This window comes from Alexandromys fortis, unplaced genomic scaffold, assembly GCF_014885135.2.
Source record: "Alexandromys fortis isolate MF-2015 unplaced genomic scaffold, M_Fortis_MF-2015_v1.1 scaffold_86, whole genome shotgun sequence".
Classification (NCBI taxonomy): domain Eukaryota; kingdom Metazoa; phylum Chordata; class Mammalia; order Rodentia; family Cricetidae; genus Alexandromys; species Alexandromys fortis.
The window spans coordinates 6,844,581-6,872,441 of record NW_026067965.1 but is presented as its reverse complement, the minus strand read 5'-3'; the positions used below and the strand labels follow the sequence as shown (position 1 = coordinate 6,872,441).

Sequence of the window (27,861 nt, the reverse complement as noted above, 5' to 3'; positions counted from 1 at the left end):
TTGAAGGGCATCTAGGTTGTTTCCAGGTTCTGGCTATTACAAACAATGCTGCTATGAACATAGTTGAGCAAATACTTTTGTTGTTTATAGGGCATCTCTTGGGTATATTCCCAAGAGTGGTATTGCTGGGTCCAGGGGTAGGTTGATCCCTAATTTCCTGAGAAACCACCACACTGCTTTCCAAAGTGGTTGCACAAGTTTGCATTCCCACCAGCAATGGATGAGTGTACCCCTTTCTCCACAACCTCTCCAGCAAAGGCTATCATTGGTGTTTTTTATTTTACCCATTCTGACAGGTGTAAGATGGTCGTACTGGCTCTCTCAGTATTTCCTCCCCTCCTTTCCTCCACACCCTCAATCCTGTGTGCCCTCTCGACCCCAGTTGCTTCTTTTCTGATTTTCTGTGGCCCTTCCTGGCTTTCACGGCACCTCTTCATTGCCTCATGTAGCCTTCTTTACTTTCTTAGTCTGTGCCCGCTCTCACCACCCCTTATTGACACGGATTCAAACATTTTAAATACTTTGTTGGCATATAATAATAATAGGCAATAATTTGTTTCCTTGTGACACTTTTGTTGATGTATAGAGTGCATTTTAATCATATTCGCCCTTTACTGTCTCTTCATGTACACACATATCTAGGAATAGACACTTGTGCATTTTATTGATCATATGGGTCATTCTGATGAATGACAGCATTAGTTTTGGGGAGCACGCAGTTAAACAGATTTGTTCATACATCAGAGTTGTCAATGAAGATCAAATGCCGTAAAAAGGGCTTAATTCCTTTGACCTAGAAATTTCATTTCAAAAACTCTTTTAACTGATCAGATATTTATGAACAGGGAAATCTTGACCTGCTTTACTGACTCTTAACAGATGTCACTTGTAGGAGTGCATTTGTCCCTTAGGTTTACCCAGCTTTTTCCAACATTCTTTTTCCAAGAGAGGAAATCAAAGGAGAGAATGCCAATGGATGTGACAGAGTGTGAGCATAAAAATGGAGGCCAAAGAACATGATTATAGAAATGTAGGTCTGTGGTCTGCCATATGGACATGGGGACTGTGGTCTGTCATATGGACATGGGGGACTGTGGTCTGTCATATAGACATGGGGACTGTTGTATTCCTTATGGACATGGGGGCTGTGGTCTGCCATATGGACATGGGGGCTGTGGTCTACCAGGTCAAGAACTTGTCATTCACAGCAGATCAGAAGGATGCAGTAGAGCCTGGCTGGCATTTTCACAAGTGAGCAGTTGTCACGTGAGGGCGCTATTGCAACTCACTTGCACCTTTTCTTCCTTCTTGTGCCCATTTGAGACGACACTTCTTCTCCATTCTGAATGAGTTCTGCTTTTGATCAATCTTGGCGTAACTGAGACTCACATACAGACACAGAGTAGTTGGGGACAGGCTTCACGGGTCTCTCTGTCAGGGCTCTGGAAGACCCTTCTGGCATGGAGTAATGGGCAGACATTGGAATGCGAAACCCTACTTCTTGACCCACTAAAGAGCACCAGGGTTCAGATTACAGGGCTTGAAACACTCCCAAATTTCCCCTGGCATGCTAATTTTAACCAGATTCCAAAGGTGGTTAAAAATCCCTTTAGTTTCGGAGTATTTTCTAAGCTTATTTTAACCAAGCTCCTATTGTAAACACAAAGCGGCTTGTATTAAACAGTCATACTGACTATAAGTGATTTTTTTTCTGACTAGCCCACTGTGCCAAGAAGGATGCGCAGGAGGGAACAACTGGAGTCGGCCTCCACAGGCTCCATCTGCAAACGAGACTGCCAGGAATGGGTAGCATCTCTTGAGTCGCACACTCTCCTGTGAGAATTTGGCCCTGACGTTGGTTCTCTATTTCCACATTTATTATTTCTTCCTTCCGCTCCCATCCACATCCCTTTTGGATAACGCATTTTCTCCTTCTCCTGCTCTGGGCTTCGCCGATGAGAGCTAACCAGAAGGACATCTGCACTTTCTCAGCAAGCTCAGCATTTGGCTGGGTGTCTTTATAATTAAGTTTCTCAAAAATCCTCTCTCTTCATATATCAGTTATTCCACTCCTTTAATCATCGTCCTCAGTGTTCTTCATGATCCTACTCGTTTGTCAAGCTGTCTGGGTCTTGCTAAGATGGAGCGGCACGTACTGATGGAGTTCTGTGTCTACTTGACTGTAGCCCTGGGATCTTCGCTCCTGTGGCTTTCCCTCCGCTTCCTGCTTGCTTTGCTGGATCACACCATTGTCTTCTCTGTCTGACCCTGAAGATCATTCAGTCTGATATGCTTTTGGATTTGTGTAATGATGATGCCTTTCGAAGCACAGAGTTCTGGTAATTGATGCTCTGTCTGCATTCAAGTATCAGAACGCTTGACTCCGTGACTCGCAGGCCAGTTACATTATTAATTAGCCTGTAACCTTAGTGATGCCTAGCAAAGATGTTGACTCCTGGAATGGATTCCTGATTCCATGCTGAGTATGTAGGACAGGGAGCAGATATGTCAGCATACAGAGAGAGATACACAGCTCTTTATTCTAATGGGAATGTCACAGTCCGAAAATTTACACCGTGGTGATTAAATCATGGTCCAAACCCCATCAAACTCAGCACAAAAGGAATAAGCTAGCAAGGCCTTAAGTAAAAGACGTATATAAAGAAAGAGACATATTTCTACAATTTGTCATTTATCTCTTTCTGCAGAACTTGATTCAAATATACGGTCTTTGACACATTCTTGTCTACTTGTAGACATTATTTTATGAGGAGCATAATTTTTTTCTTTTATTAAAGTCACTCAGAGTGAGTGATTTACTTCATCAATTGATCTATGAGCGTTTTTTAATGCCTCATTTGCTCATATATTCATTCTCCCATCATAGACTTATTGACAGCTTTCTATAGGGAGGTTATTGCATGGATACCACGTATGGAATCCTATAAGGGAGTCTCTGTTCTCAAAGGCTTCATTCATTAAGAGAAAAGGCAGATGTCAATCAAGCATCCCATAGATTCTCGTAGAAGCACAGTGACTATCTCTGTCCCTTGAGAGGTCCTTTAGTGAAGGGCATGTAGGTTGAGTGTTTTTCAGTTCTGTTTGGTTGAATGTACTTGTGTTCCTTTGGGACCAAGGTAGATACACATGCATAGGTGTACCCTTTGAGTTGCTCTGAAGGTAAGGTCGTTTGGAAGTGTCTGTTATTCAGGGGAGTTGGAAGTTTCATTGACATGCAATGCGTATTTAACACTGTTTAGTTCACCAGACTTAGGACCATATTTATCAGCTTTGTAACATTATAAAAGCAACACATGAAGTAACTAACTTAAAAACAAAAATATTTATGTAGTTCACAGTTCAGAAGCTCAGTTTCAGTTTTAAGGTGTGTGTGTGTGTGTGTGTGCGTGTGCATGTGTGTAGGTCAGAGGTCAACCTTGGGTGAAGGCTATGCAAAAGGTGTTTTCCATAGGCAATGACTATCTTGCTTTTTTGAGATAGGGTATCTTACTATCCTGTAACTCTCCGAGGAGACCAGGCTAGCTAGTTTGCCAACCCCAGAGATCCACTGATCTCTATCTCAGTGCTGGGATTTCAAGCATGTCGTATGTGCCTTTTATATGTGGATTCTGAGACTGAACTCGTATCCTTGTGACAAGCCCTTCACAGCCTGTTCCATCTCCCTAGGCCCTACCTAAATTTTGTAGTAAGCACTAGAATTTTATTGTTTGTTATCCAAGCTGCTTTCTTCTACTTAAGAAGATCTCAGATCCCACCTTACTCCTTGTGCACAGACACACATCTTGTATGCATTATTTCTTCAATCATTTCTGTGTGGGAAGTGTTATCTGAGCCAGTGTCCATACTTGCCCGAATGGAAAACCTGGGACTTTTGTTTTCCAGGGCACTTTTTGACACTGCTAACCCAGAAGTGCAGGTACTATGTATCAGTTCGTCCTAAACAAGACTTACGGTTTTGAAGATCTCTGGGCCATCAGCTCTTTGACCATAGCAGAATACATCTGGCTGATATTTCTCGAAGGGCACGGTCAGGTCAGGTAACCAAATCCTTGAACAGCATCCTTCGGCTCCCTTGCATTGCAACGCCTCAGGTCCTGTTCTTTAGGGGACCACTCTCTGCTTCTTCATTCATGATACTCTACTGTTATGGAAATTGTGACATTACTCAGCAGCTGACTTGTTTCAGTTTGGACTGATTCTCTTTTTAGCTACACACATGCCTTGAATAGAGTAAATCTGACTAATGAATTTGTAGGCAGAATTTTGGCAACATGAAAGACTCTGGCCTCCCTAGAAAAGTTTTCAAAATTTGCCTAGTGTTTACAAGGAAAATTGCTTCTCATAATTTACGCCATTTGAATCTAATTTTATTTATCAACAAACATTCTACATATGTACAAAGCCCAGGCTTGTAAAGCCATTTAATCTGTAAACCCTTTTAATCCTATCAGTGGGGTTGTTAAAATAAGCATGGGTGTTTCTAACATGCCTGGGAGTTTACTCACTGTCCTGTTAGCAAGAGCCAAGATACTGCCATGTTTATCCTAGACAAAGGGATGGCCTTCATTTGAGAATTGCGTTGATTTCCAAAGCAAAGATAACTCCACAAATCCAAATCCTACATGAGTGTTGCCAGTTGTCACCCACATATCTCAGTTTGTTGACCCAGATGTTTGCAGGTCCACAGTACTGGGAAAAAAATCTGTCAATTCAATATTTAAAAGAATTAAAAAGAATTTAATTATGTCTATTTTTAATGCCTTGTTTTGGCATTGAATTTATTTTAGGGGGGTGTGCATATACAGAGAGTCAAAGAAAAGGCGCCAACGTCATTAAATTGATGGATCAGACACTTAACAATTTTAATGAAGTTTCTGTCCTGTTTTCAAAAATTGCAAGAAAAAAGTTCTTCCCTAAGCTCACTAAATTTTTAGCACCTCATTTATCTCATCTATGGCACATATATGACTCATTTGCAAATTATTAGATTTCGGACACCAAGGCTGAGCTATTCCACATGTGTCATTATTTAAAGGTGCTTATTTTGTAACACTTTTAAGATTCATTAAATTATTAATATCCATCAAATTTTTTACTTGTTCCCATAATGGTGTTGCTTAAAAAAATCATGGATTCATTAAATTAAAAAGATTTTTTAAAAAAATTCTCACCCAAACACTTTTACATTGTAAAAGCATATGATAATGGTATAATAAGTATAATTATACTAATAAATATCATGTTTGTTGAAGCAGCTATGCAATGATGCATGAGTACTTGTATTTAAATACTTCATATATTATCACTACCATACTCTGTCTACTGGTTTAATCTAACATTAATAATGCATAATAATAATTTAGAGTATCTAGGTCTAGAACACCGGACTTGTCTAGGGACCATTCAAAACCTGAGAAAGATACTGAAGTTTGCTGTGATGCACCCAGCATGATAGATGTCTAATTCTCCCTCTTCTCAGCCTCTGCCTCTTACAGAGTAAGAAATTCTTGTGTCCACACATCTAAGAAAATGACCTTGGTTCAGACGTTAATGAAGAGATGTTATTGGAGTATCATTACAAAGACCAGAAGGTCTTTTAACATAGATGCCACTAACAAGCACACCCCTAGACTATCCCACCTTTTAGGCCACCTTGGGAATCTAAGGCATTCTTTCCATTGGTAAATATTGCAATTGTGTGGTTCTTCAGTCACTTAGGTTTGTCCTATCCGCTATTTCAATAGCATGTATCGGGTCAGAAGGATTAGATGTTATTTACTTTTGAGACCTTTGAGGACAAGTTATACAACAGAGATGGAGGGTGGACACATACACACTAACTCAGCTCCATCACCACAGCCTGAGAAAGACCGTCCCATCAAGCCTAAGCCCCGCCTTAAGCAGAAGAGAGACACTGTCTTGTGTCTTATTTCCTGACCTCTTCCATTTCATGTTGTTTTCCTTCTTTCTTAATAAATTTCTTTTAAGGGTGTCATTGTGCCAAAGAAATATCAGTGTCCTAGAACCAGAGTATTCAGTTTGAGAATCAGAAAACAAGTGTGCTGCAGAAACCAATCATGTCCCCTTTACTTCTTTCTTCATAATAAAATGGGACCATCTTAGATCTGTTGTAAAAAAACAAAAATTAAAGGAAGCAGGTAAACATGTGTCACATTGGGAGGAATTCTCTGTGAATTCCAGTGATTGACAGACCATGGTCAAAGCAGAACAGACCCTTCTATTATATCAAAGGTTACATTTTGTGATTTTTAAAATAAAAAATTCAATGTTTTTATTTGTTGCCATGGTTCTGAGAATGCAAGTAGAGAAGAAACTGGCCTGTCATGATGGAAAAATGCATCTTTACCTGGCACACCTGGAAGTTGTAAAAAAATTTTAAGTCAGATACGCTACATAGTAATGCCAGGAGAAGGCTTCAAGCTGAATTGCTAAAGGGTGGTCAGACTGCATCTCTGTCCTAGAGCAACCTAAGCTTGCACAGGGGTTGAAAGAAAGTTCACAAAGAAGAACTTAATGACCCAGATGCTGAAAGTGATCGAAGAGTAGGAGACCATACTTGGAGCAGGACATATTTTAGGGTCGACATAGTCTCAGGATTGTGGAGGCTACACTTGCCTTTGACAAAATTTAAGGAATGTCATGGTTGTGTTTTCAAAACTGTCACAGAGTGCTCGTCTAAAGGTACATACACACACTCCGTCAGATAACTTACAATGTGCAGTTTAGAGTATTTCCACAAGATTAATTCCTAAAGTAATTGTTCCTGAGACAGGAACCTTCTGCTAACAAAGGACACCTTCCATTATTATGACAACAGTGTTATCTCTCAAGTAGAAGAAACTGCTATTTCTGAGCGGTCAGATAGGATGAGGACTCTATAACTCGGACTTTAGTACCTTTTATCTTCTTTGGAACCATTTTGGTTTTTTGCAACAAGCTTCCTCTTCTCTGTTACATATGTCAACAAATTTCATCTACAATTCTTATTGTTAAACACTTTGTTGATCTGATGATTACTCTCTTGCTGAGTGGGTCTGACATTCCGCTAGAGAGCTGTTGGTTACTGCCAAGGTCTGTGTGCCACCACCGCTCCCTTAGCATTCTCATTCCATGCTGGTTATTAGCGTGGTTTATAGGTATGGCTGGGGAGAACTTCTGCTTGCTTTGCTCCTTAGGAAGCTTGCATGGAGCCTTCTGGTATCATGAAAAATAGTCCTTGGGGAGGAGGTATGGTAGCTCAGTTCCAACTCAGGATCCTCTGGGCCCTGTGTCTGAAGTGAATGCTGTCTTCAGCAATAGGGACTTACCATCTGCCTCTGGGGGATAGTCAGGGGCAGCAGAAATAGGCTATGTCTTCTTGAAGTCTCTTAGGTAGCCCTGGCTAACAACTCAAAAGAGGTTTCTAACGCCAGGTATAGCGGTTTTTGTTATATGATCTTTCGCTCTTGGACGGAGCACTGACAGCCCAGATTGGAAATTTTCATTTAAACTATATAGATATATTTGTACAACTCTGTGTGCATCTAAGATTACTCTTTTTTCTGAATTATTGTTCATTTCTTCTCAGCGCTGAACAACATTCTCTTGTGTAAATGTCTGTCTACTCACCTACTGAAAGACATTTTGATTGCTCTAAGTTCTTACCATTACAAATGAAGCTGCTATAAATATCCATGTGCAGGGTTTTGTCTAGATATGAGCTTTCAACTTGACTAAACACTAAAAAAATGCAATTATTGGGTTATATGGTATAGGTTTAGTTTGGCAATGAACTGTTTTCCTCCAAAATGCCTTTCCTTTGTGACAGGCACTTATGCCATAGGTTTCTAGATTGTCTTAGTTAGGGCTTCATTGTTGTGAAGAGACATGGTGACCTTGAAACTTTTCTAAAGGAAAACATTTAACTGGGTTAGTTTTCACTTCAGAGACTTGGGCTGTTATGGTCATGGCAGGAAGCATGGTGGCATGCATGCAGGCAGACATGGTATGGAGAAGTAGCTGAGAGTTCTACATCTGGATTGGCAGGGAGCAGGAAAAGACTGAAGCCTCTGAAACCTCAAAGCCCACCCCCTGTGACGCACTTCCAACCACGCCACATTTGCATCAACAAGATGACACCTTCAGTAATGCCCCTTCCTATGATGTTATAGGGGCTGTTTTCATTCAAACCACCACATAAGGTGATGTGGGACTCCCTCTGGAGGTACATTCAGTTAGTAGGAGAGTGTTGCATGCGGTTCAGTTATTTATTACCTAGCCAAAGCATTTATTGAAGAATTTTCCGTGTAGCATGCTTTATGATAACTGCTTAAATGTCCAAGATTGTAATACAGCTGATCTCCTCAGAACTTATCTAGACAAAGGTAGAGATGCATGTAAAAATGCACAATTCCCATGTTACCCAAAATCTGCTGTAGTAAAGGAACTTAGAAGGCGGATGAGAAGTCAGCAGAATGCAACAATGCTTGGACTGCTTGGATGCAGAGGCTGGAATTGGACCTGGATGTTATAAAGTGGCTAGATGAGGGAATAGGATTATGGCAGATAGAAGAAACAAAGATGAAAGCAAGCATGACTTCCCAGAGCACTGCACAACTCCTCGGTCCAACCTGTGGAGCCATCCCAGGGCCGTGGTACATGGAGAGGGATTTCAGGCAGTACACCACACTTACCGTTCTCGGAGACACTCTGGCCACAGTTGGACTTGCTTAGTAATAAATCCCATCTTTTTTTTTTTTTTTAATAAGTAAGATTGGCATTTTTCCCTCTAAAGTCTCTCCTATCATTTCATTTATGAAGACCTTGATTTCTACAAGGGAAAAACAGTCCAGTTACATAGAGGTAAGAGTTCTTTTGCCCACGCTGAACAGACATCATTAAAAGGCACAGTGTAGCTCCTGTAGAGTTAGCTCTGAGCTTTACAATCAGCCAGGAGCGGTACAGCACTGATTCTCCCATAGTCATTTAGCATACACTCTGTAAAAGTTTATCTTGCATATATATGCTTAATTATAGACTTTGCCCATTATACATTTATATATACACATCATACATAGGATTATAGTTGCACATTAATGTATATCTTCCTTTATGAATAATTTAAGGAAGTCGAAGCTGTTTACCTCAAGTGCTAATTTGAGAGTCACATTCCCAAGTAGGAAGATGCTGTCCTGTGTGGGGGAGCCCATGACAATTTCAGCCTGCTCTCCCCCTCCCCCTCCCACCCAGACATTAGCTTTCTACTTCTGGTGCTGGGAATTCTCACAAATGTTTGGCTGCCTCCAACCTGCTGCTGTTGCCTGCAGACTTGGAAGAAGTTCTAAACCATCTCTCCCGGGCAATCTCTGCATATGAGAAGCCTGGTAGGGTGGGGCTCGTTCACTGCAGAGCTATACTCCAGGTCTCCGTCTCAGACAGTAGCCATCCCCTGTCCCTCTCCCTGGTGTGTGCTGTTATGTGCCAGATCAGCCTGGGTTTGGGGTTTCAGCTTCTGTCACAATTTATAATGATGGATGATGGGTTCCCACCAGCTGCCTTTGGCAGCATCTGGATAGAGTTGGATGTGTGAGTGTGTTTCTTTCTCTTTTCCATTCCAGAGAGAAATGGAAAAGCTCCATGCTGGGCACAGGGTCCGATTCAGCCTTGATACCATATGCTTAAGGTTTTTGTTTTCTTCTACCCTGCAGGATCCATCTCAATTTTCATCCCTGGGTTCTACTGTTTCCTGAAAGTGATCAGTTGAAGCCATGTATTGGTTATTTTTCTTGGTCACCTGGCTCTTGTGTGTGTGTGTGTGTGTGTGTGTGTGTGTGTGTGTGTGTGTGTTTTACCATTCTATTTCTTCTCAAGCTAGTCAGGGGGTTGGAATGTGCCAGATGGCATTCTGGGTATCTGTTCTCATGGCAATGTGTTTCGTTCCTATAAAGGACCTCCTGTTTTATCCAACTGTTATTTGACTTATTTCTATTTCACTTTATTCCTAGTTTTAATACCCCTGTCTCCGTCTGCTGGTTTAGCATGGTTCTGTGTCTGTGCAGGCTGTCCTTTCATGTTGACAGGCTTCTTCCTGATGTTTATGTGATTCCTTTCTTTTCTTCTCACGCAACTACCCCGGCTATGGTCTCCACACTTGCAGTCCCCCATTGCACAGATGGTCTCTTTACCCTGTTCTTGCTTTTTGTTTTCTTTTTTTGATTTATTTATTTTATGGGTATGAGTGTTTAGCTTGCAGGCGTGCCTATGTATCATATGTGTGCCTGATGCCTTCGGAGGTCAGAAGAGAGTGTCAGATCCCTTGGAACTGCAGTTATGAGTGGCTGTGAGCCACTATGGGGGTGCTAGGAAGCAAACTGGAATCATCTCAAGGTTAACAAGTGCTCTCAACTGCTGAGCTATCTTCCCAGCCCTCGTTTTACTTTTTCAAATATCATGTATTACATTTGAGAAACTGAAGTTAGTGTCTTGTATAAAAATGCTACTATTTGCTTTCTCTTTAACCAGAGCCCCCAAGATAATAAACTCTTTGAATACAATATCGTTCTTTCAATTTGTTCTGGTGTGTAGCTGATGCTCAATAAAAACCTATTCATCAGAACAAATGACATCTTCAGGACCTGCTTCCAGTGAAGTTCTCTGTCCTTGCCTCTGTGACCACCACTGAATATCTAAGCCTCACACTGTAGTGCAATTGTGCTGTATAGAGTTGAGTCAAGATAACTCAGCTCGGCAAGTTTGCTTCATTGATGTAGATCCATCCTAAGACCTTGCCTCTGTCATCTGACCATAAACAGTAGCTCATATATGAAAGATAAAGAAGCTATAGAGAGTTGTTTCGGACACCTTCTGGAATGTGGAAAGGAGAAGAAAGTTGAGGGCTTATGTTTAGAGTGAGGCAGAAGGAGACTTATGTGTGTAGCTTGCTAGCTAGCTGCAGGGCCTTAGGTGGACTATTTATCCTGTACTGGGTAATGTCATTATCTGTCACGCCAGTGAAGTTCAAAAGTGATGTATGCTGATGAATACAGGACATGGAGCGTTTGATACTTATAAAGTTTCCCTAAGTAGTGGTGACAGTTATTAAAGTCTCTAGTAAATGTCTCTTAAAATTTATTTCAATGCGGAGGAGTAATTCACATTGTTACATCTCTGTGGCTCTTTTGTAAATGTTCGGCAGGGCCATATTTCTAAATCTGCCAATGGTTTAGCCTTAGCCTTCGCTAAGAGAGCGTGAGCATCCTCAGTGTCTCAAATCTTGAGTGGACTTTCCTGCTTCGAAGAATGGGCGGAACAAAAGTCATTCCTCTGTCTTTGGGTGTTGTTGTTCTTTGGGTCAAAACATTCTTCGGGAGTTTCCCAAATGACCCAGTCATTGATAGGAACGTAGAGAATGAAGGAAAAATTTTCCCCTCCTTTCCACAAGACAGCCCGCTCAGCACGCAGATACTGTGAGATGGCAGTCAGGAATAATGAACTCCAGAAAAAATGTCCTCCCTGTCCTTTCATGGAATCAGTGGCTCTATCAGAACGATGGCTGCTAGGTGTCCACATCCGGAAGGAGGCAGTATGGTATCCCAAAGACACAAAGTGGGGCTCCAGTTCATTCTCCCAATGCAGTGGGCTTGGTTCCTCCAATAGGAAGTAACTGAGCTTTCTTATTTGTTTAACCCCAATTGCCTTATATCTGACATTTGCTTGTTTTGAGGTGGGGGAATCTTACTGTGTAGCTTAGTCTGTCCTAGAACCCACAACCTTCCTATTTCAGCCTCAAATGCAGCCATTACAAGGCTATTTTACCACAGCCAACCAAATGTTCTTTTTTTGTTAGGATAGGCATCGGTTGACCAATGTAGTTATCTCAGTCCTGCTGAGTGTTATTGTATCTCATGTCACACCCAAACAGATCAGGAGAGCCTTGCTCCGGCAATAGACCATTGCCACTCACTTGTATAGATGAAAAACAAAGCGCCTCTTGATAGCATTCATGTAGTGACCGGCGTTCCATATACCAGGAACCATTGGAATATCAAATGTTTTCAGTTATTCATTAGTTCATTCTAGATATTTGTTCTTTAAATCCTACACAGTCATTACACCCTAAGCAACATTTTCACTACTTCTGTTTAGAAGCAAAGCATTTGTATTACGTTCCCAGCACACACACACACACACACACACACACACACACACACACACACACACACACGAGCTAAGTTTCTCAGGTCATTAATATACTACATTCTGCTCCAATATATTTTATTACAAATCTAAGAAATTAAAAAAAATCCCATTAAACTGATTTTTAAAACCAACCACCCAGGCCGGGCGGTGGTGGCGCACGCCTTTAATCCCAGCACTTGGGAGGCAGAGGCAGACAGATCTCTGTAAGTTCAGGACCAGCCTGGTTTACAAGAGCTAGTTCCAGGACAGGCTTCAAAACCACAGAGAAACCCTGTCTCGAAAAACAAAAAACAAACAAACAAAAAAATCAACCACCCAGCCACAGATTGAAGTTTGAGAAAGCATTGGACCCAAGCCATCTAGTAACTTTTATTTTCTAAGCTAAATAGCCCCCACCACCCCACCCCTGTTCCCTGCTCAGTTCCCACTCCACCACCTTCCCTGTTGTGCATTCTCTCACCCCTAGGGGTCTCCTTCCTTGAGTGTTGTTGACTTTTTTTTTTTTATTTCTAACACTCTGCTCTGAGTTTGGTGAAATTTTCTTGAAGCTATCCATTCTGAAGGCTGCAGATACTGTAGCTCTTGTAGACATTAGTAAGTAAACATTCCCACCTCTAAGAGCCCTCCAGAATTGCTGCTGGATGCTCGCCGCAGTGCTTTAACTAGTTTCAGGTGGCGTTCACACAGAGTATTGTGAGCTCAGCATGTCCTAAATGAAAGCCATTGTTTTCTCTAAACGATATGACTGCCCTTCTTAGTCACCTAGTGGCTTTCTTATGCTTAGATCTACCTGGGCAAATATTGCAGGCAGTCTCTTAGCCCCTTCCTTTCTCTTGTATTCTGTAACTATGTTTCGTGAATAATAATGTTCATCTTAGTTTTCCATCACTGACATCATACTTTTTAATTAAAAGCAAATGGATAATGTCTCACTATTTAAAGGATTTGAATTCCTTATACCATCAGACTTTGGCCTTATGTATGACCTCCATCATTTTTCCCTAAGTATGCTCTTTGTGAAACTAACTAAATGTAGATTCCCAAACCATGACCTTCAAAGCAATAAATCCTCCTGTGTGCCTCAGGAACAGCTTCAATTGGACTGAGAAACTGACATGTCATATAATGTCACCGTTGGGATCATATTTATTTGCTATACTGTCATGCTATTTGATACTGGTCTGGAGAATTAAGATCTGGCTTAGAGGGCACCACAACTTGAATCTTGGGGGAATGCTGTATGAGAATAGATATAGCATGTATTCACTCATACATGGCTTCTAGACATAAAGCAAAGAAAAACCACCCAATAGTCCACAACCCCAGAGAACCTAGAGACACAAAAGAGGACCCTAAGAGAGACATACATGGATCTACATAGGAAGGAGAAAGAGACAAGATCTCCTGAGTACATTGGGAGCATGGGGGTCACAGGAGAGGGTAGAAGGGGGAAAGGAGGGGAGCAGAGAAAAATGTATAGCTCAATAAAATGATGATACGAATAGATATAGTACATGTGATCCTTGTAACTTATGTTAAGGCCTAGCAAGCATTGATGTGTTCCCATCACCTCTGAAGATAGGGGAAATGTACCAGAGGGATTAAAACATCCTTCCTAGGTTACACACACAAGTGAATAGACCTGTGCCTCAAACAGGACTTCTTTCCTCCACCTGTTCTACAGAATCTCCCATTGGTCAATTTCTTACCTCAACATGATCTTGGCAGTCTGTTCTCTGATATTAAAAACAGAGTCAGCAGTATTAAGAGGACAAATGAATGAGAAAGAGATTACAATAGAAACAAAGCATTTGAGAGACAGGTGCATCTCCTGTCTCCAGGACTCCTGCAACAGCAAAAGGCTGCGACTCATGGCCCCAGTGCAAACTCACAGCAGAGACATCACTCAGCTCAGTGAAACTGGTCCAGGAAAGTCACAAGACAGTGGGGCCAGATTCCGCTGGGAGACTCCCCCATTGTCTTCCATAGCCATCTTTCTTATTTTCCTACTCAAACTTTGGCTTTTGCAACCCTACTGTTAACAGCTCCATGGATATGGGCAAAATCCAGGTGCTACAGAACAGAGAACCTATGTTAAATGGCACAAAAAGGGAATGGGAAGATGTGGAAGTAGCTCAGTATTTAGAGGAAAGAGTAGAGCAGCCAGATGAACCTCCCCCAAACTGATGAGGAGAGAAGGGGAGCACGTAAGTCTGAAGGCAGGAGAGGTTTGAGAATATTCCAGCAAGGCACCTACCCCACTGGATCACCAGCCTGGCGGATAGGGACCACAGTGATGTATCCTCTAAACCCATGGTTAGAGCTCCTCAGGTGCATGTGAGGATTTGTTAGATCAGGATTCTAATTCAAGAGGTCAGGGGTCTTGTTAGATCAGGATTCTAATTCAAGAGGTCAGGGGTCAGTTGGACAGTCTACATTTCTCTTTGGGTCTCAGCAAATGTGAGGTTGTAGGTAGAGACCCACACCCCGAGCAGCATGGGTGATAAAACCTTCATGAACCATCCTGGAACCCTACCCTCATTATCTCGTGTAATTTCAATCCCTCCTCCATAGTCTCACGTTCAGATGCCACGTGTGTAGGAATAAAGTCTCCAGTAAATAAGCTTTGGAAGATGCATTCAAAGGATAGCAGCGGGGTTTTGCGTATTCTCCGATTTTGGGAACAAACTGAAGGGTCACTAAGAAGCGGAACAAGAGATGTTTTTATTCGCCTCGAGTTTTTGCTGCCAAGGTTTTGAAATTCTTTTGCGGGCAAAAGCAATGGTCTTCCATCCTAAGGAAACAGCTTCTCCTTCAGATACATGCATGTTTCCCAGTGTGTTCCCAGAGGCACAAGTGGTTCAGGAAGTTTGCTCTGAATTGCTCTGTTCCCCGTGCCTCCTCACTTCTTTCCTCCCAATCAACCTCCCGAGTCTCCACATGTTTTCAGGTACAAATCAGGAAACTGACAAGTACACAGGATAGTATGAGAAGTGGTTAAAAAAAAAAAAAACAAAAGAAGAACACTGTGCAAAGAAGTTGGTGGGAGGTGGGAAGCTATGGGGGGAGGAGGATATTTTCAGCAGCAGAGGGGACCTCTGAGACCCATTTGGAAGACAGACACCTCACTTAATGTGATTTCTACATTTATGCCTCTTTAATGGTCAGCGGAGATCAATAGACTGCCTTCTACGTGGTTAATAATGAGTCTGATAGGTGGCGGCAAATGAACACGCTACCTATGGGGTCTGTGGGCTAATAGAGAGCATTGAACACTGACTTTTCACCTTTCTTCCTCTCTCCCCAGGGCAGCCACTGAAGTTCTGGCAGCATTGCTGAAATCCAGTAAGCATCCTTTTAAAAGAGGGGTTATCTCTTCCCATTTTTGTGTTTTTTTGTGAAAGTGACTCTTTTGTTTCATGGCTCCATTCTGACCTGTGAGGAAATAGAGAGCTGGGTCCCATGTCAATTGGAGAAAGAAGAGAATATAGTGGCTGTGGGAAAGAGAGTGACTTTACCTCCACGTGGGCGTGTCCACTTGTAACATATGACCATTAGTGTTGAGTGTCAAGTTGACTGACTCCGGAATCACCCGAGGGAAAGGTCTCTTGGCATGCTGGTGAGGGAGTATCATAACTGAATGAATTGAGGTGGGGAGGTCTGGCCAATATGGGTGCCACCATTACTAGTAGAGATCATTTATTGCTCTTTGCTTCCTGGCTGTGGCTATAACATAGTCCGGGCTTCAAGCTCCTGGCGCCTTGATTTCTCTGCCATAATGAGCTGCACCTTGAACTGTGAGCCAAGATAAACCTTTTCTCCCTCGAGTTGCTTCCGTCTGAGTATGTTATCACAACAAGAAAAGTAGCTAAGACAAAGACAGCTTTCCCAACAAGGGAAGAAAGTTGTCTATTGCCACCCTGGGGACTCTTCAATTCCTTCAGACAGAGGAAGCAGCCCTTCAGTATTACTAGAATAAATCCCTGCCTGTGGGGTTGTCCAGTAGAAGGAAAGACTATCACTGGGTATGTAGCAGATTCCTGCAGTTGGCTTTTAACTTAGCTCATGACTTTATGTGCTTGGGCAGGTAGGGTGTGGGGAATCACTTGGACAATATAGATGTTGCTAAGTTTCTTTCTTTCTTTCTTTCTTTCTTTCTTTCTTTCTTTCTTTCTTTCTTTCTTTCTTAAAAAGTTATTTCTTTCCTCAGCTATGTGAGTGATGGAAAAGAATAGCTTGGAGGGCCTGAATTATTGTGAGATTTCTTTTTTTTTTTTTTTTTGCCTCATAGCCTTAGCCTAATTACATTGGGAGTCAATTTCACGTGAGCAATATAATAGACGATATGATGCACTTGGGAGTGAAATCTTGGCTTAATGTTTTTATTCTCCCCCTCCTTACTGCTTCATCTGTTTTAATTTGGCACCTTGGAAACCAAGTTCTTCAATAGTGATATTTGTTTCTCTATAGGGAGCCCGAGGCCTGTGGGTAACAGGTGAACTTTAATAAAACTTATAAATAAATAAATAAAAATAAAAGCCATTCTTTCTCTACCATCCATACATCTCTGTCAACCAGAAGCATGGAGAGAAAGCCAAAGCACATGCTGTTTCCTTTTATAGACTGGAGAGAGAGAGAAAAAAAAATGAATCTTGAATTCATTTGGTTGATTGGAACTTCATACTGCGTCCAAGCCTGCCCACAAACACAGCTTTGAAACATGCGGTAGACTAAAGGCAGTGAGAGCAGACTGGGGAGGGGGAGAGAGGGAGTCTGCGGAGTTCCTAAGATGGAAAGATGTTGCTTGTGGTTTCTGGGGAGGGGCACTGGCTCTTTAGAGCGGGATTAGTACAAGTTTAATGTCTTGATTCTCATGATGGCACTTGGTGTCATTCTCGGCTCTAATGCTTTGTGGCTGACGTAGCAGGGTTAGGGATGGGAAGGAGAGGAGCATTGCCCATTGGGCTAACCCATGAATACCTTGCTTTGGGACACGAGCTTTCTCCCGAGTCCTCTTAGCCCAGCGTTAGCAATGGAAATCTTGATGTTCCCTTGGAAGGGAGCCATGAGTGCTAAGCAGGACCATCTTACCTCCAACATACAGACCCATTTAGCACTTCAGCTTGATGTTAGGTACCCTTTCATAATATGTACCTCTGATGTGAAAAATCGGAAATTAATCAATCTCACCTTCCTCAACTTCGGTGTTAAAGAGCCTGGTATCTTGAACTAGGAGAAGACCGTAGTATATATAAATATGGTGGCTAGGTTTTCTGCACACTGGCTGTGCTTAACAAGTTGAGCCTGCAGTGTCGTAGGGGCTTTCTAACTTATGGTCTTCTTTTAGAGCAGTGGTCCTCAGCCTTCCTAAGGTTGACTCTTTACTACAGTTCCTCATACCATAAAATTCCTTCATTGGTACTTCACACCTGTAGTTTTGCTACTATTACAAATTGTAATGTATCAGTGTTTTCTGATGGTCTTAGGCGACCCCTGTGTAAGGATTGTTCAGTCCCCAAGGTGAGGGGGGGGGGTCACAACCCTCAGACTGAGAACCACTGTTTTAGAGGCTGGCTCTGATTCATGTGCCCTGCAGGATGGAAGGAACATCACCGGTGAGGTGCTGCTGCCCTCCGCTCCCATAGGGCTTTCCTGCCTCAGTGCTGACATCACTATACCGAAGTTGCTTTGGTCCTTGTCTCTCAGCAGAAGCTTTTAAGGGACAGGGGTCATCTACATTGATCCATGTGTTTCTTGTAGCAGCACAACAAAGCTGAAAGTACATATTTGTTGATTACAATTAATTGAATGATTTGTGACATTTACCCGCACGAAATAGTGCGATTGCTCCCTATAACCTAAATCCAACAATCTATGCCTAGAACCAATGGTCTTAGCATTTGTACTTCTAATCTCTATTTACTCTACTAATAGACTGTCAGGGAACCGAAAGTCTGCTGTCTCCCATATATAAAGCAGGCTTTCCTGTCCTGTTAGGAAGATACATGGGGTTATCTGCTAATTCTGCTGAGCTGTCCGCATGAGTCTTTGCCTGGGTCTTTGGTTGTTTGCACCATGAGACAGTTGGACCAGAGGCTCTCTTATATTCTCCTCCTACTAAATACGCAGCCTTCATTTATATCAGGCACTCAGCCTTGGCACCACTGGCACTTGGGATTCAATACTTCTTTGTTGTTAGGATCTGTTCTATGCATTGCGGACTATATAGCAATACCCTGTTCTCTATGCATGAGCACCTGGCATTGTGGTTAGATGTAACCACCCACCCACCCAGGGGGAATCAAAGCTGCTCTCTTTAGAGAGCCACCAGCGCCTATTGGTACACACACGAGCTGAAATCTACCCCAAGTTTCAAAGGATCCTTCCCCAGATACCTCTCCTGGTACTTCATAAACATTTCCATCTTTCATAATTGATCTATGGTTCCCTAGCACCAGGCATCATTCCTGTGCACTCATAAGTGGTAAGGACCCAGAAGGGAGACCATTATTATGAACATTCACAAATTACTCGGAGGGGAACCTGCTGGGGAAGATTCTGAAAGCATTGGATTAAGGGGAGTGGGTAGGTTTCATCGTAAGTGGCCACTCTAATGTGTAGGTAGACGGGTTCTGAGATGGTACATGAGCGTAGCACAAAAAGTAAGTTGTACTTAGATGGAGAAGCTGGGCCATGGGTTTAAGGAGCGCTCACAGCCTACCAAACAGTTGCCATCATTGGTCTAACCGAGGTATATGTGCCATTGCACGTCTGGACTTAGCCGACACCAACGTAGGCAGGCTGGAGTTTCTTCAGGTCTTTGGATGTCTTGGATGTTCTTAGTTACTTTATGATGTCTACATGTCCTGTGTAACTAAACCTGAACACGGAATGCCTTTTTGCTTGATTTGCAGAGTGAGTTCCTATCAGTCGACCTTAAATGCAGAGAAGTCAGGTTCTGTCTACAATTCAAAGTGCTCTCCTGGAATGCTATTCCCACTTTAATCTATAAAAGACATGCTTCTTTCACGTGTCAGCTCTTCTGGCATTGATGTTTCCTTGTCGATGAGTCTAAAAGTTGGCAGTTGTAGTTGATCTCAGTAACTGCATCAGAAACAGAGGCCATTGCCCTGTCTAAATAAAACCAGAACAAAATATTTACAGGTCGGGCGTAATCAGTATTCCCATGACAGCCAATACTAGGAGAGGCTTGGGAAGCTGAGGTCACCAAGTCACTCTTTGTGGCTGACTGGAGTCGATCACCACGAGTCTGAGAAAAAGCAGGACTTAGAGTTTCAGGAGGCGTGGGCCCTGCCCACAGCAATGACACCGGGAAAGAAAAGAACTTTGGATCACGCTAGCGAGAGTTTACTATTTCTCTTTGGCTCTCTCTCCCGTGGCTGCAGAAAATGCCAGCAGAGGAGATGTGGAAGAGAAGCGAGGTAAAAGGTGTCTCAAATCTCTTTCAGTTCCTGGGCAGGCAAATGTTGCTCAGAAGTCAGGCCGCTTGCCTAGTCGTCACAGCCATTTGACACCAAAAAAAAAAAAAAAATGAAGAAAACGTCATTGTGTATTCCAGAGTCCATTTGTTTCTGCCTTTTAGATCAGGATGGCCTGATCTAAATTCCACATTGTCGTTCCTCAAATCAGGTCTTCTCTATGCTCACGCACGCACACATTCTCCACCAAATGCTCCTGTGCTGAGAACTTGCCTTTTTGTGTTTCATTCTATCCAAAAGCACTTAGCTTTTTATTATCAAAATTTAATAAAGCCTTGATTAAGAAATCACACTACTTCAATTGCTTCTGTTGCTTTTCTCTAACAAGCCAAAACAACATCTTGTGTTCTCTCTCTCTCTCTCTCTCTCTCTCTCTCTCTCTCTCTCTCTCCTTTTCTCCCTCCCTCCACCATGCTTTTGCTTCTCTCACGTCTCTCTCTCTGCCCTTCTCCCTGGCTTTCTTAGCCCTCTCTTAATATCATTGTCCCCGCAGCCCCTCCCTCTTTGTTTTTCTTTCTTAGCCTCCTTTGTGCACGCATTAACCATGAATGCATTTATGAACAATTGTGAGCCTGGAAGCAGCCCTTGAATGAGGGGCAGTGACAGGATTATGGTTGATTTGTGCTGACCCCAGGGATAAATCTTCCAAAAATGTCTTGGCATTAACCTTGTGCCCAGATTTAAAGGTCATATAACCTTGCCGCAAGAAAACCTCTTCTGTCCGGTTCGGACCCTAAATCTTACTAAGGGACCGAGGAGTCTACTTCATATGTCCATCTCTCCTCCTTAGGAATTAGCAATCAGAAGACTCTGGAAGTTTGCAGACGTTAGGGAATGGGAGGAGGCCGAGAGAATTTAGCAGAGAAAGAAACGCAGAGAAGGAAGGGAGGGGAATACACAAGAGGGCTAATGGGAAGTTTGGCAGGAAGATGAGACTTCTCATAGCCCTTCCTAGTTAATGTTCTGGCTGTCTGGTTCACAGCAAATAGCCCGCAGCAGTGTTACTCCAAAGAATAGGAAGGAAGGAAGGGAGGGAGGGAGGGAGGGAGGGAGGGAGGGAGGGAGGGAGGGAGGGCGGGCAAACCTGGTAAACACAGAGAGGCCTGGCATGGCCAGACAGCCTTGTGCTTAGCATGAATGCCTGCTGTGGCCTGCTGGCCAGCAGTGCAGATGCTGGAGGACTCACTGGCCAGATGATTACCCTACCGCAAAATGCCCAAGATGGGGGCCAGTTTCAAGATTTACCAAAGATGCTAGGAGTGCTGGCATCTCTTCAGAATGGATGAGTGTTTGAAGATGGTTGATGTTGTGGCCCCCTTGGTCTGGTGGCCATGCACAAGGGCCAGCAGTTGGTGCAGCCCTCGTTGAACTCATGTGCTTATCCCATCTTGCATGTAGCATGTGGCCTTCCCTCCATGAGCAGTGGCCCGTCTTAACAGACTTGCTACTTCAGATTGCTCAGACATTCTGCTTCCTGTGCCGGTTTCCTAATGGCACTAAAGATGGCCAGACTGTTACAGCTGTAAACCCTTGAATTTCCCTTGTAGTTTTTCAAATGTGTGTTCTTTATTCTCTGTCTGTCTGTCTGTCTGTCTGTCTGTCTGTCTGTCTGTCTCTCTGTGTACACAGTTGTGTCACTTGTATCTACAGGCTAGAGATAACCTTCAGAAGCTGTTCCTCAATCACTTTGCATCTTGTTTTCTGAAAGCATCTCTTACTCAACCTGATGCTTGCCCAATAGACGAGGTCGCTGGCCGGTGAACCCCAGGGGTCTGTCTGTCTTCCCAGGATAGGGATGGCAAGCGTGTTCGTGACCTCACATTTGGTGTTTCTGTCTGACTTCAGGGGGTCGAGTTGGACTTAGGACCTCATGCCTCACAATAAGTACTTTATAAACCAACTCATCTATCTCCCGAACCCAATCATTTATTCTTTGATTGATTTATAGCAGGGTCTGTGTTTATCATGCGCAGTATGAAGTAGAATGCAGCGCACGGTGGAATGGCTGAGCAGAGTGAACTAGTCTTTCCTTTTTATTTCCTTCCCTTTCTTTACTTTTCCTTCTCTCTTTTTCCTTTGACACATAGCCTCACTCCTTGAGAGTAGGTTGGCCTAGAACTTACTGTGTATCTAGGCTGAACTTGAATTCGCGGTCCACAGACCTCAGCCTCTTAGTGTGGAGATAGCAGGTGTGGCCCGTCATGCCTTGCCAAAGAAGTGCATTTGCGGAGTGAAGAGCTTAGCCATGTCCATCTAGTTTGCATGGTTCCCCTGCAGGGTAACTGAGGGACATTGTTAGAAACATAGGGTACCAGAATGTCCTGGAAACGCTTGATTTTCCTTGTCCCTCTCATCCCCGTAGAGGAAAACTGAGGAGTGGGCAGAAGAGGTGAGCCCTGCAGAGCTCTGACAGCCAGCATCCATGGCTCTTCTCAGATCTCAGCACACATGCCCTGTCAGGGGCTGTCTGAGTACCACTCACTCAACCTGTCACAGTGGAAAGTGGCTCTCAACCTTCCTAATGCTGCGGCCCTTTAATGTAGTTCCTCGTGTTGTGGTGACCCCCCAACCATAAAATTATTTCATTGCTACTTCAAAACCGTAATTTTGCTACTGTTCTGAATTATAATGTAAATATCTGATATGCAGGATATCTGATATGTAACCCCCCAGAGGGGTCATGACCCCACAGGTTGGGAGCAACTGCTTTACACAAAATGGAACTAGCCATGGTATAATGAGTGATCATGTGCTTTTGCAGGTAAGCATGTCTAACTATTTTCTTCTTGGAGCACTCCCTTAGGAGTTGGGATCCTTTCTACATCTTTATACCTTATATGGGGTTACATCAGTGGCTCTGCCAATTAATGGTGGATAAGGAGGGAGTCCAGTTTTCTAGAATGTTTCCACTGGGTCTTAGTGATTGTGGTATGTTCATATACCTGATGTATCTTCTACTATGTCTTCTAGGGACACATGTAATGTATTTCCCTGATGATCCAAACATCATCTGCATATCTCTCTCTCTCTCTCTCTCTCTCTCTCTCTCTCTCTCTCTCTCTCTATCTCTCTCTCTCTCTCTATCTCTATCTCTATCTCTATCTATATCTATATATCTCACAGGGATGTACTGTTACAATTGGCTTCATATGAAGGCAGCATAGGAAGCTACATCCATCACCACAGTGCTGGCTTTAAATGACAACACTTGTATTATATCCACCTTTTACTGAGTTCTAAGAATGTCAGACACTGTGGATATGTGCCACCTGAAAAGGAGCTTTTGCCATTCCCATCTTACAAGTGTGGAAACTGAAGTTTGGAAGGCTTCAGTAATCTATCCAGTTAGCAGGCTTCAGGGTTCACCTGCCGTGAGCTAAGCCCTATGCTGCACCAGGAAGAGATTCCAGAGGCTAGGTCTACTTAACCTAGAGGAGGTACAACCAGATGCGGAAAGAAAGCTAAGGAAATAGTTTCCAAGTATAAGGGGGGGGGCGCTATTTTGGATGATCATGTATTACTTAAGTCAGAAACATTACACGGTCCACTCCACATAACATTCAAATGGGGCCCAGTGAGAGATGTCAGAACACTAGTGTGTGTGGGAGGGGCCCATATCTACTGCTTCGAGGGTGACCATTAGGCAAGGCTCATGAATGAGGACATGAGATATGGGAGCGAGCAGGAGCTTGGATGCTTACAGGCTCCTATTACGTCATGCCACGTTCAGTTGGGCATATTCCTCTTTATTTTTGGGCTCCAAGTCCAGCCTTCTCTGCTAAATACTTAACGTATTTTGCGTAAGCACGTAAACTATTTTAAAAGTTGAAGTTAAAGGGTTATGACTATCCCGGTTGTCCCTTTTTCTTCTTCGCGTCCCCAGTCCGACGCTGCGGGTTGTGTGGGCTGAGCAGCAGGCAGTGGCTCCTGTAGTTTCTCTTCCTACCATGTGGTGGGGCTGTTCTTCTAGTTATCTCCACCATTACTAGTCCAATATTTATTTTCGGTGAGTAATTTGTTTATCGGGAGGTTATTTTAATCTAATTTTGGCCGTATTTGCTAGGGCACACTATCTGTGCTTCCCAGCGTTAGCAGCTTGCATGTCTTGAAGGAAATTAGCTGAGGATGGTCTCGGCGGCATTTGCGCGGCCATTATTTAAGTGAGGTGGGAGGAGGCTGTGAGAGAGGAGCCTGGGGTTAGAACCACGGCTGGAATTTGTTGCCTTCCTAGTGGTGTTAGCGTGATTGAGCAGGATTGACCGAGGGCGGGGGGAGTCCGAGTAGCTTTTCTCAGGCTGTCTTTGCCTGACAGCAGCAACGCTTGTAGTTAGGGTCGCTAGTCTCCTAGAACACTGCGGCCACTTGTAAAGGACCTAGATCGGTCCAGAAGGACATCAGTCCTGTAGTTCTGCGCCCTCGGCAGAAGTCCCTCCTTCTGTTTGATGGCATTTTAGTGAACTGCTATTGCAAGCCCTCTGTAAGTTGGGGAGTGGGAGAGGTTGGAAAGAGAGCAACTGTATACTAGAATGCCCACAGCAAGTGGTGATGATGACCCTGGCTGGACACTCTGCTCACGTCAGTGAATTCGTTGTCCCCATTTATATAATAAACATATTACTATGCCCATTTTATGTGCCAGGAAGATGTAGCTGGCAGAAAATAAAGACTTACTGAAACCCCCACAAATAACACAAGGAAAGCAAAATTCTACCTCAGCTGTGACTGCTTCCAAAGCGCCCTGTTTTCATATTTCTGCGACCCTTCAGCAGGAGCCAGGAACCCCGGACTCTGGGTTCAGCCCCAGAGTGACTATGCGATCTAACTTGGCCTTTGTCATTACACTTGAGTTTAGGTTCATTTGCCATAAGTACCGTTAGTGGAGGTTTGGGGGGAGGGGAGGTGTTGTTGAGGCTTCTTTGGAACAAAATCTTCCATTTTTATCATCAAAGCCCAAGTGGAAACGACACATGCGCAGTAGACACAATGGGAGCCCAGGCGGAGACCTTAGTTAACTACAGCGTGGCTTTTCCATTGCTTTGCGACTCATGGTAGCCTCCGAGAAGCTCCCAGGGATGTTCTGGGGATCTGGAGGAAATCAACATTGAAAACTTCTGAATGAATGTCTGTGTGGAGTTTGGGGGCGGGGCTTGACCTGTTATTTGGGATTACAGCTTGAAGATGGAGGCGTGTGCCACGATGCTTCCTGTGGGAGGCTAGAAAAGTGAGCCATACTTCTCCAAGAGTGGCCATAAAATAAAATAAGCTAGGAAATTTGACCCAGAGAAAGCCAGAGTCTTGTATTCATCATCAAGCCCCCATTCAGTCATTTTGGAGTCTCTTAGTCCTAATGGATCTAATTAAGGAATTGAACTGAACCTGAGAGGTTGAGGACAGTGGAATTGTGCTAGTCAGCAGGAGGATAGGGTAGGGAAGGGCCCTGTGATGGTCAGACTCTCCAGAGGTGACTGTCCTTGGCCTTAACAGAGCTGGGGATGGTGGTGATGATGGTGGTCCTACCTGACCCAGAACTTGGCTACAAGGTAACATTGTCGTGTAGTTGCTAGCTAGGGTCAGTTCTTACACACGGGCAGGATGCTGTCTTTTACTACCTCTGTCTCCAGGGCTTCCCCTCTATCCTAGGATTTGTCTGCAAGTTTGGGCCATAGTGTGTTCATTTGAAAAGACCTTAAAAGTGTCCAAGGTTCCAAGTTGTGGATGAAGAGGGCGTGAATTTACTATAATTACTGCGTGATACAGTCTCCATAAGGACAAGAGACAGTGTTTACATAGTAGTCTTGATGTCTACTCTCCTGATACTGTGGGATCAAACTGTAGCATCTACGGGGACATGGCTATTAGGTAGGCAGGTCTGTCCCCTTTAAAAATAACGACTAATACAGAAAGAGGCTTTGTACCGGGAGGTGGGTGTAGAGCACTGGATTTTAATAAACTTTGGTAAAAGTCAATGTTGGTTTATAATTACTGCCACTGGGGGTTCCAGGAGTTGATTTTACACAGGGATGGGGCTAGTTCAAGTTGAAATTAGTCTCCTAAGATCTGTTCCCTGCACTGAAAGACACCTGGCTGTTCTTTAGTGCCCATCTTTTCTGTAGAAGCCTCTTCCGTGAAAGGACTAGCAGGAAATAGTTTAGAGTTTGTGGACCACACACTTTCTGTTAGAGCTATTCCTCTTTGCCCTGAGAGGGCAGGAGCAGCTATGGGAAGCACATAAAGGAAGGAATGGCTATGGCTGCGTCCCCATAAAACTTTATAAAAATAAGCTGTGGGCAGTGTGCTGGCCCTTACTTTAGATGGAGCGAGCCTCACCCCTGGGCACTGTATTCCAGTAATTCTTATTTCTTAAGCCATTAACTCTAATGTATTTTATACAGCAGACACCCAGAGCAAGTTATCTGAATGAGCTAAGGAATGAATAAACAAACAAATACATGCAAATCGGGTCTCCTTCAGCCCATCAGTAGGCAACTTACTTTGTCTTTATTTTGGGCCCTCAGGAGTTAACACCCGGGGCTGTGGAGCTGTAAACCCTTTAGATTTCAGAACTTGTATCATTCTGGCGTAATTGACGACTGGCTGTGGGTTGACAAAGATAAAGTCTCGCCAAGATTTAAAGGGATAGACAAGAAGATAAACATTCCGAAGCACCGGAGGCACATGACCGCTTCCTCATTATATCCAGGATTGACTGTATGCTTATTTATTCGCGACAAGATGCACCATCAACTGTTTTCTACATATTCTAGAAGCAGCGGGTTACGAGGCATCTTTTCATGTATTACCTCATTTAAAGCCCAAACCAGTCTTGTAAAACAGATAAATATTTAACAATTCCACGACAGTGACTTTCAGTGTGATTGATTTTGCCCCTGAAGGAACATTTATTGAAGCTGAGGGCATTGTGACTATCACATTTGCTGGAAGGTTGCTCCTGGAAGTCATGGAATAGAGACTAATTTGAAGTCATGGAATAGAGACTAATTTGCTACCAGCATCTTATGATGCTTAGGCTGTCCCCCTATAATAAATAATACCTGGACCCAGATGTACACAGTGGGAGGTTGAGAAAGCCTTGTTGTCACAAGGATCAAAGAGGTTGGCCAAGTTCCTCATAGCCGTGTAATATGCACTGGGTGTGTTGGGAATAAATATATCCATTCATTTCACTCCAGAAGGTTTCAAATCTATTTTGTAAATGAAATCTTGGCATAGATGTGTATATGAAAGATGAGAGTGAGGTGTAGAGATGCCACTCAATCTCTGCCTTAGCCTAATCTCTCCCTAATCCCAGACCTCTGCTGGAGCCTTAGTCATTCCACATTTCCGGAAGCCATTATCGTCTACTTTTTGGTGGTGGTGATTGTGTGTGTGTGTAAAGCTTCCATATTGTTCTTTAGTAAGATGGGCTATGCAGAAAGAGAGAATGGAGACATAAGAGTCTTGAAGGAGGTCATTGTGTAGTCCAGGTGATAGGAGAGAGGATGAAATATTGATACTGATTGGAGCTGAGTCAAAGGAGCAAGTAGAAGGCTCAAGGCCTTGGAATTTCATAGTGACATGCTATTGGATGACAAGGCCGGAGGCAGAAGGTTGGATGTGTGTGCTCTTTGCGTCTCCTCTCATCCTGGATTCTGGAGGTTCCAGGAAGCGTGGGCTGAATCCCATGATGTCTATAAAACCATACAATTATCTTCCTTGAAGTCCACAGTACTCAGCTGCATTTTGACCTGAAGCAGAAGGGGCCACCGCACACAGGTGCCTCGTGTATCAACTGGCAGAGAGGGCAGGTGGAGGAAATCTCTGTTTTCTTCCTTCCAGGTGAATATCCTGACTGTCTTCTCCAGCTGTCATCCTCGAATGTGCTGACTGTGGAAGCAGCCCAGTGAAGTGAGTGACACAGTCCCCCATAGGGCCTCAGCAGGGGTCACAGTTATTCCTGGGGCTTGGTGAGCACCTTCTCACCCACTGGGAGAATAAACTCAAAGCAAGACTGGATGTCTGGGAATGACCGTGAAGTTTCAAGGCGAAGCTACTCATTCCTTGGTTCTCTTTGGCAGAGATGTCAGACACACATAGTAAGGAAGATGTAGGGATACAAATAATCGCGTGCGGTTTCCACTCCTGA

The 27,861-nt window shown here is 43.5% G+C and overlaps 1 protein-coding gene across 1 annotated transcript in view; it reads left to right on the top strand.

The window, feature by feature from the left end:
* The window catches only part of Agbl1 (AGBL carboxypeptidase 1), a 659,915-nt gene that overhangs the window by 44,187 nt on the left and 587,867 nt on the right, over positions 1-27,861 (top strand). Inside the window, exon 5 of the mRNA XM_050153973.1 lies at positions 15,527-15,564. Within this exon, the coding sequence (XP_050009930.1) occupies positions 15,527-15,564 (38 nt within the window). The remainder of the gene's footprint in view (positions 1-15,526; positions 15,565-27,861) is intronic.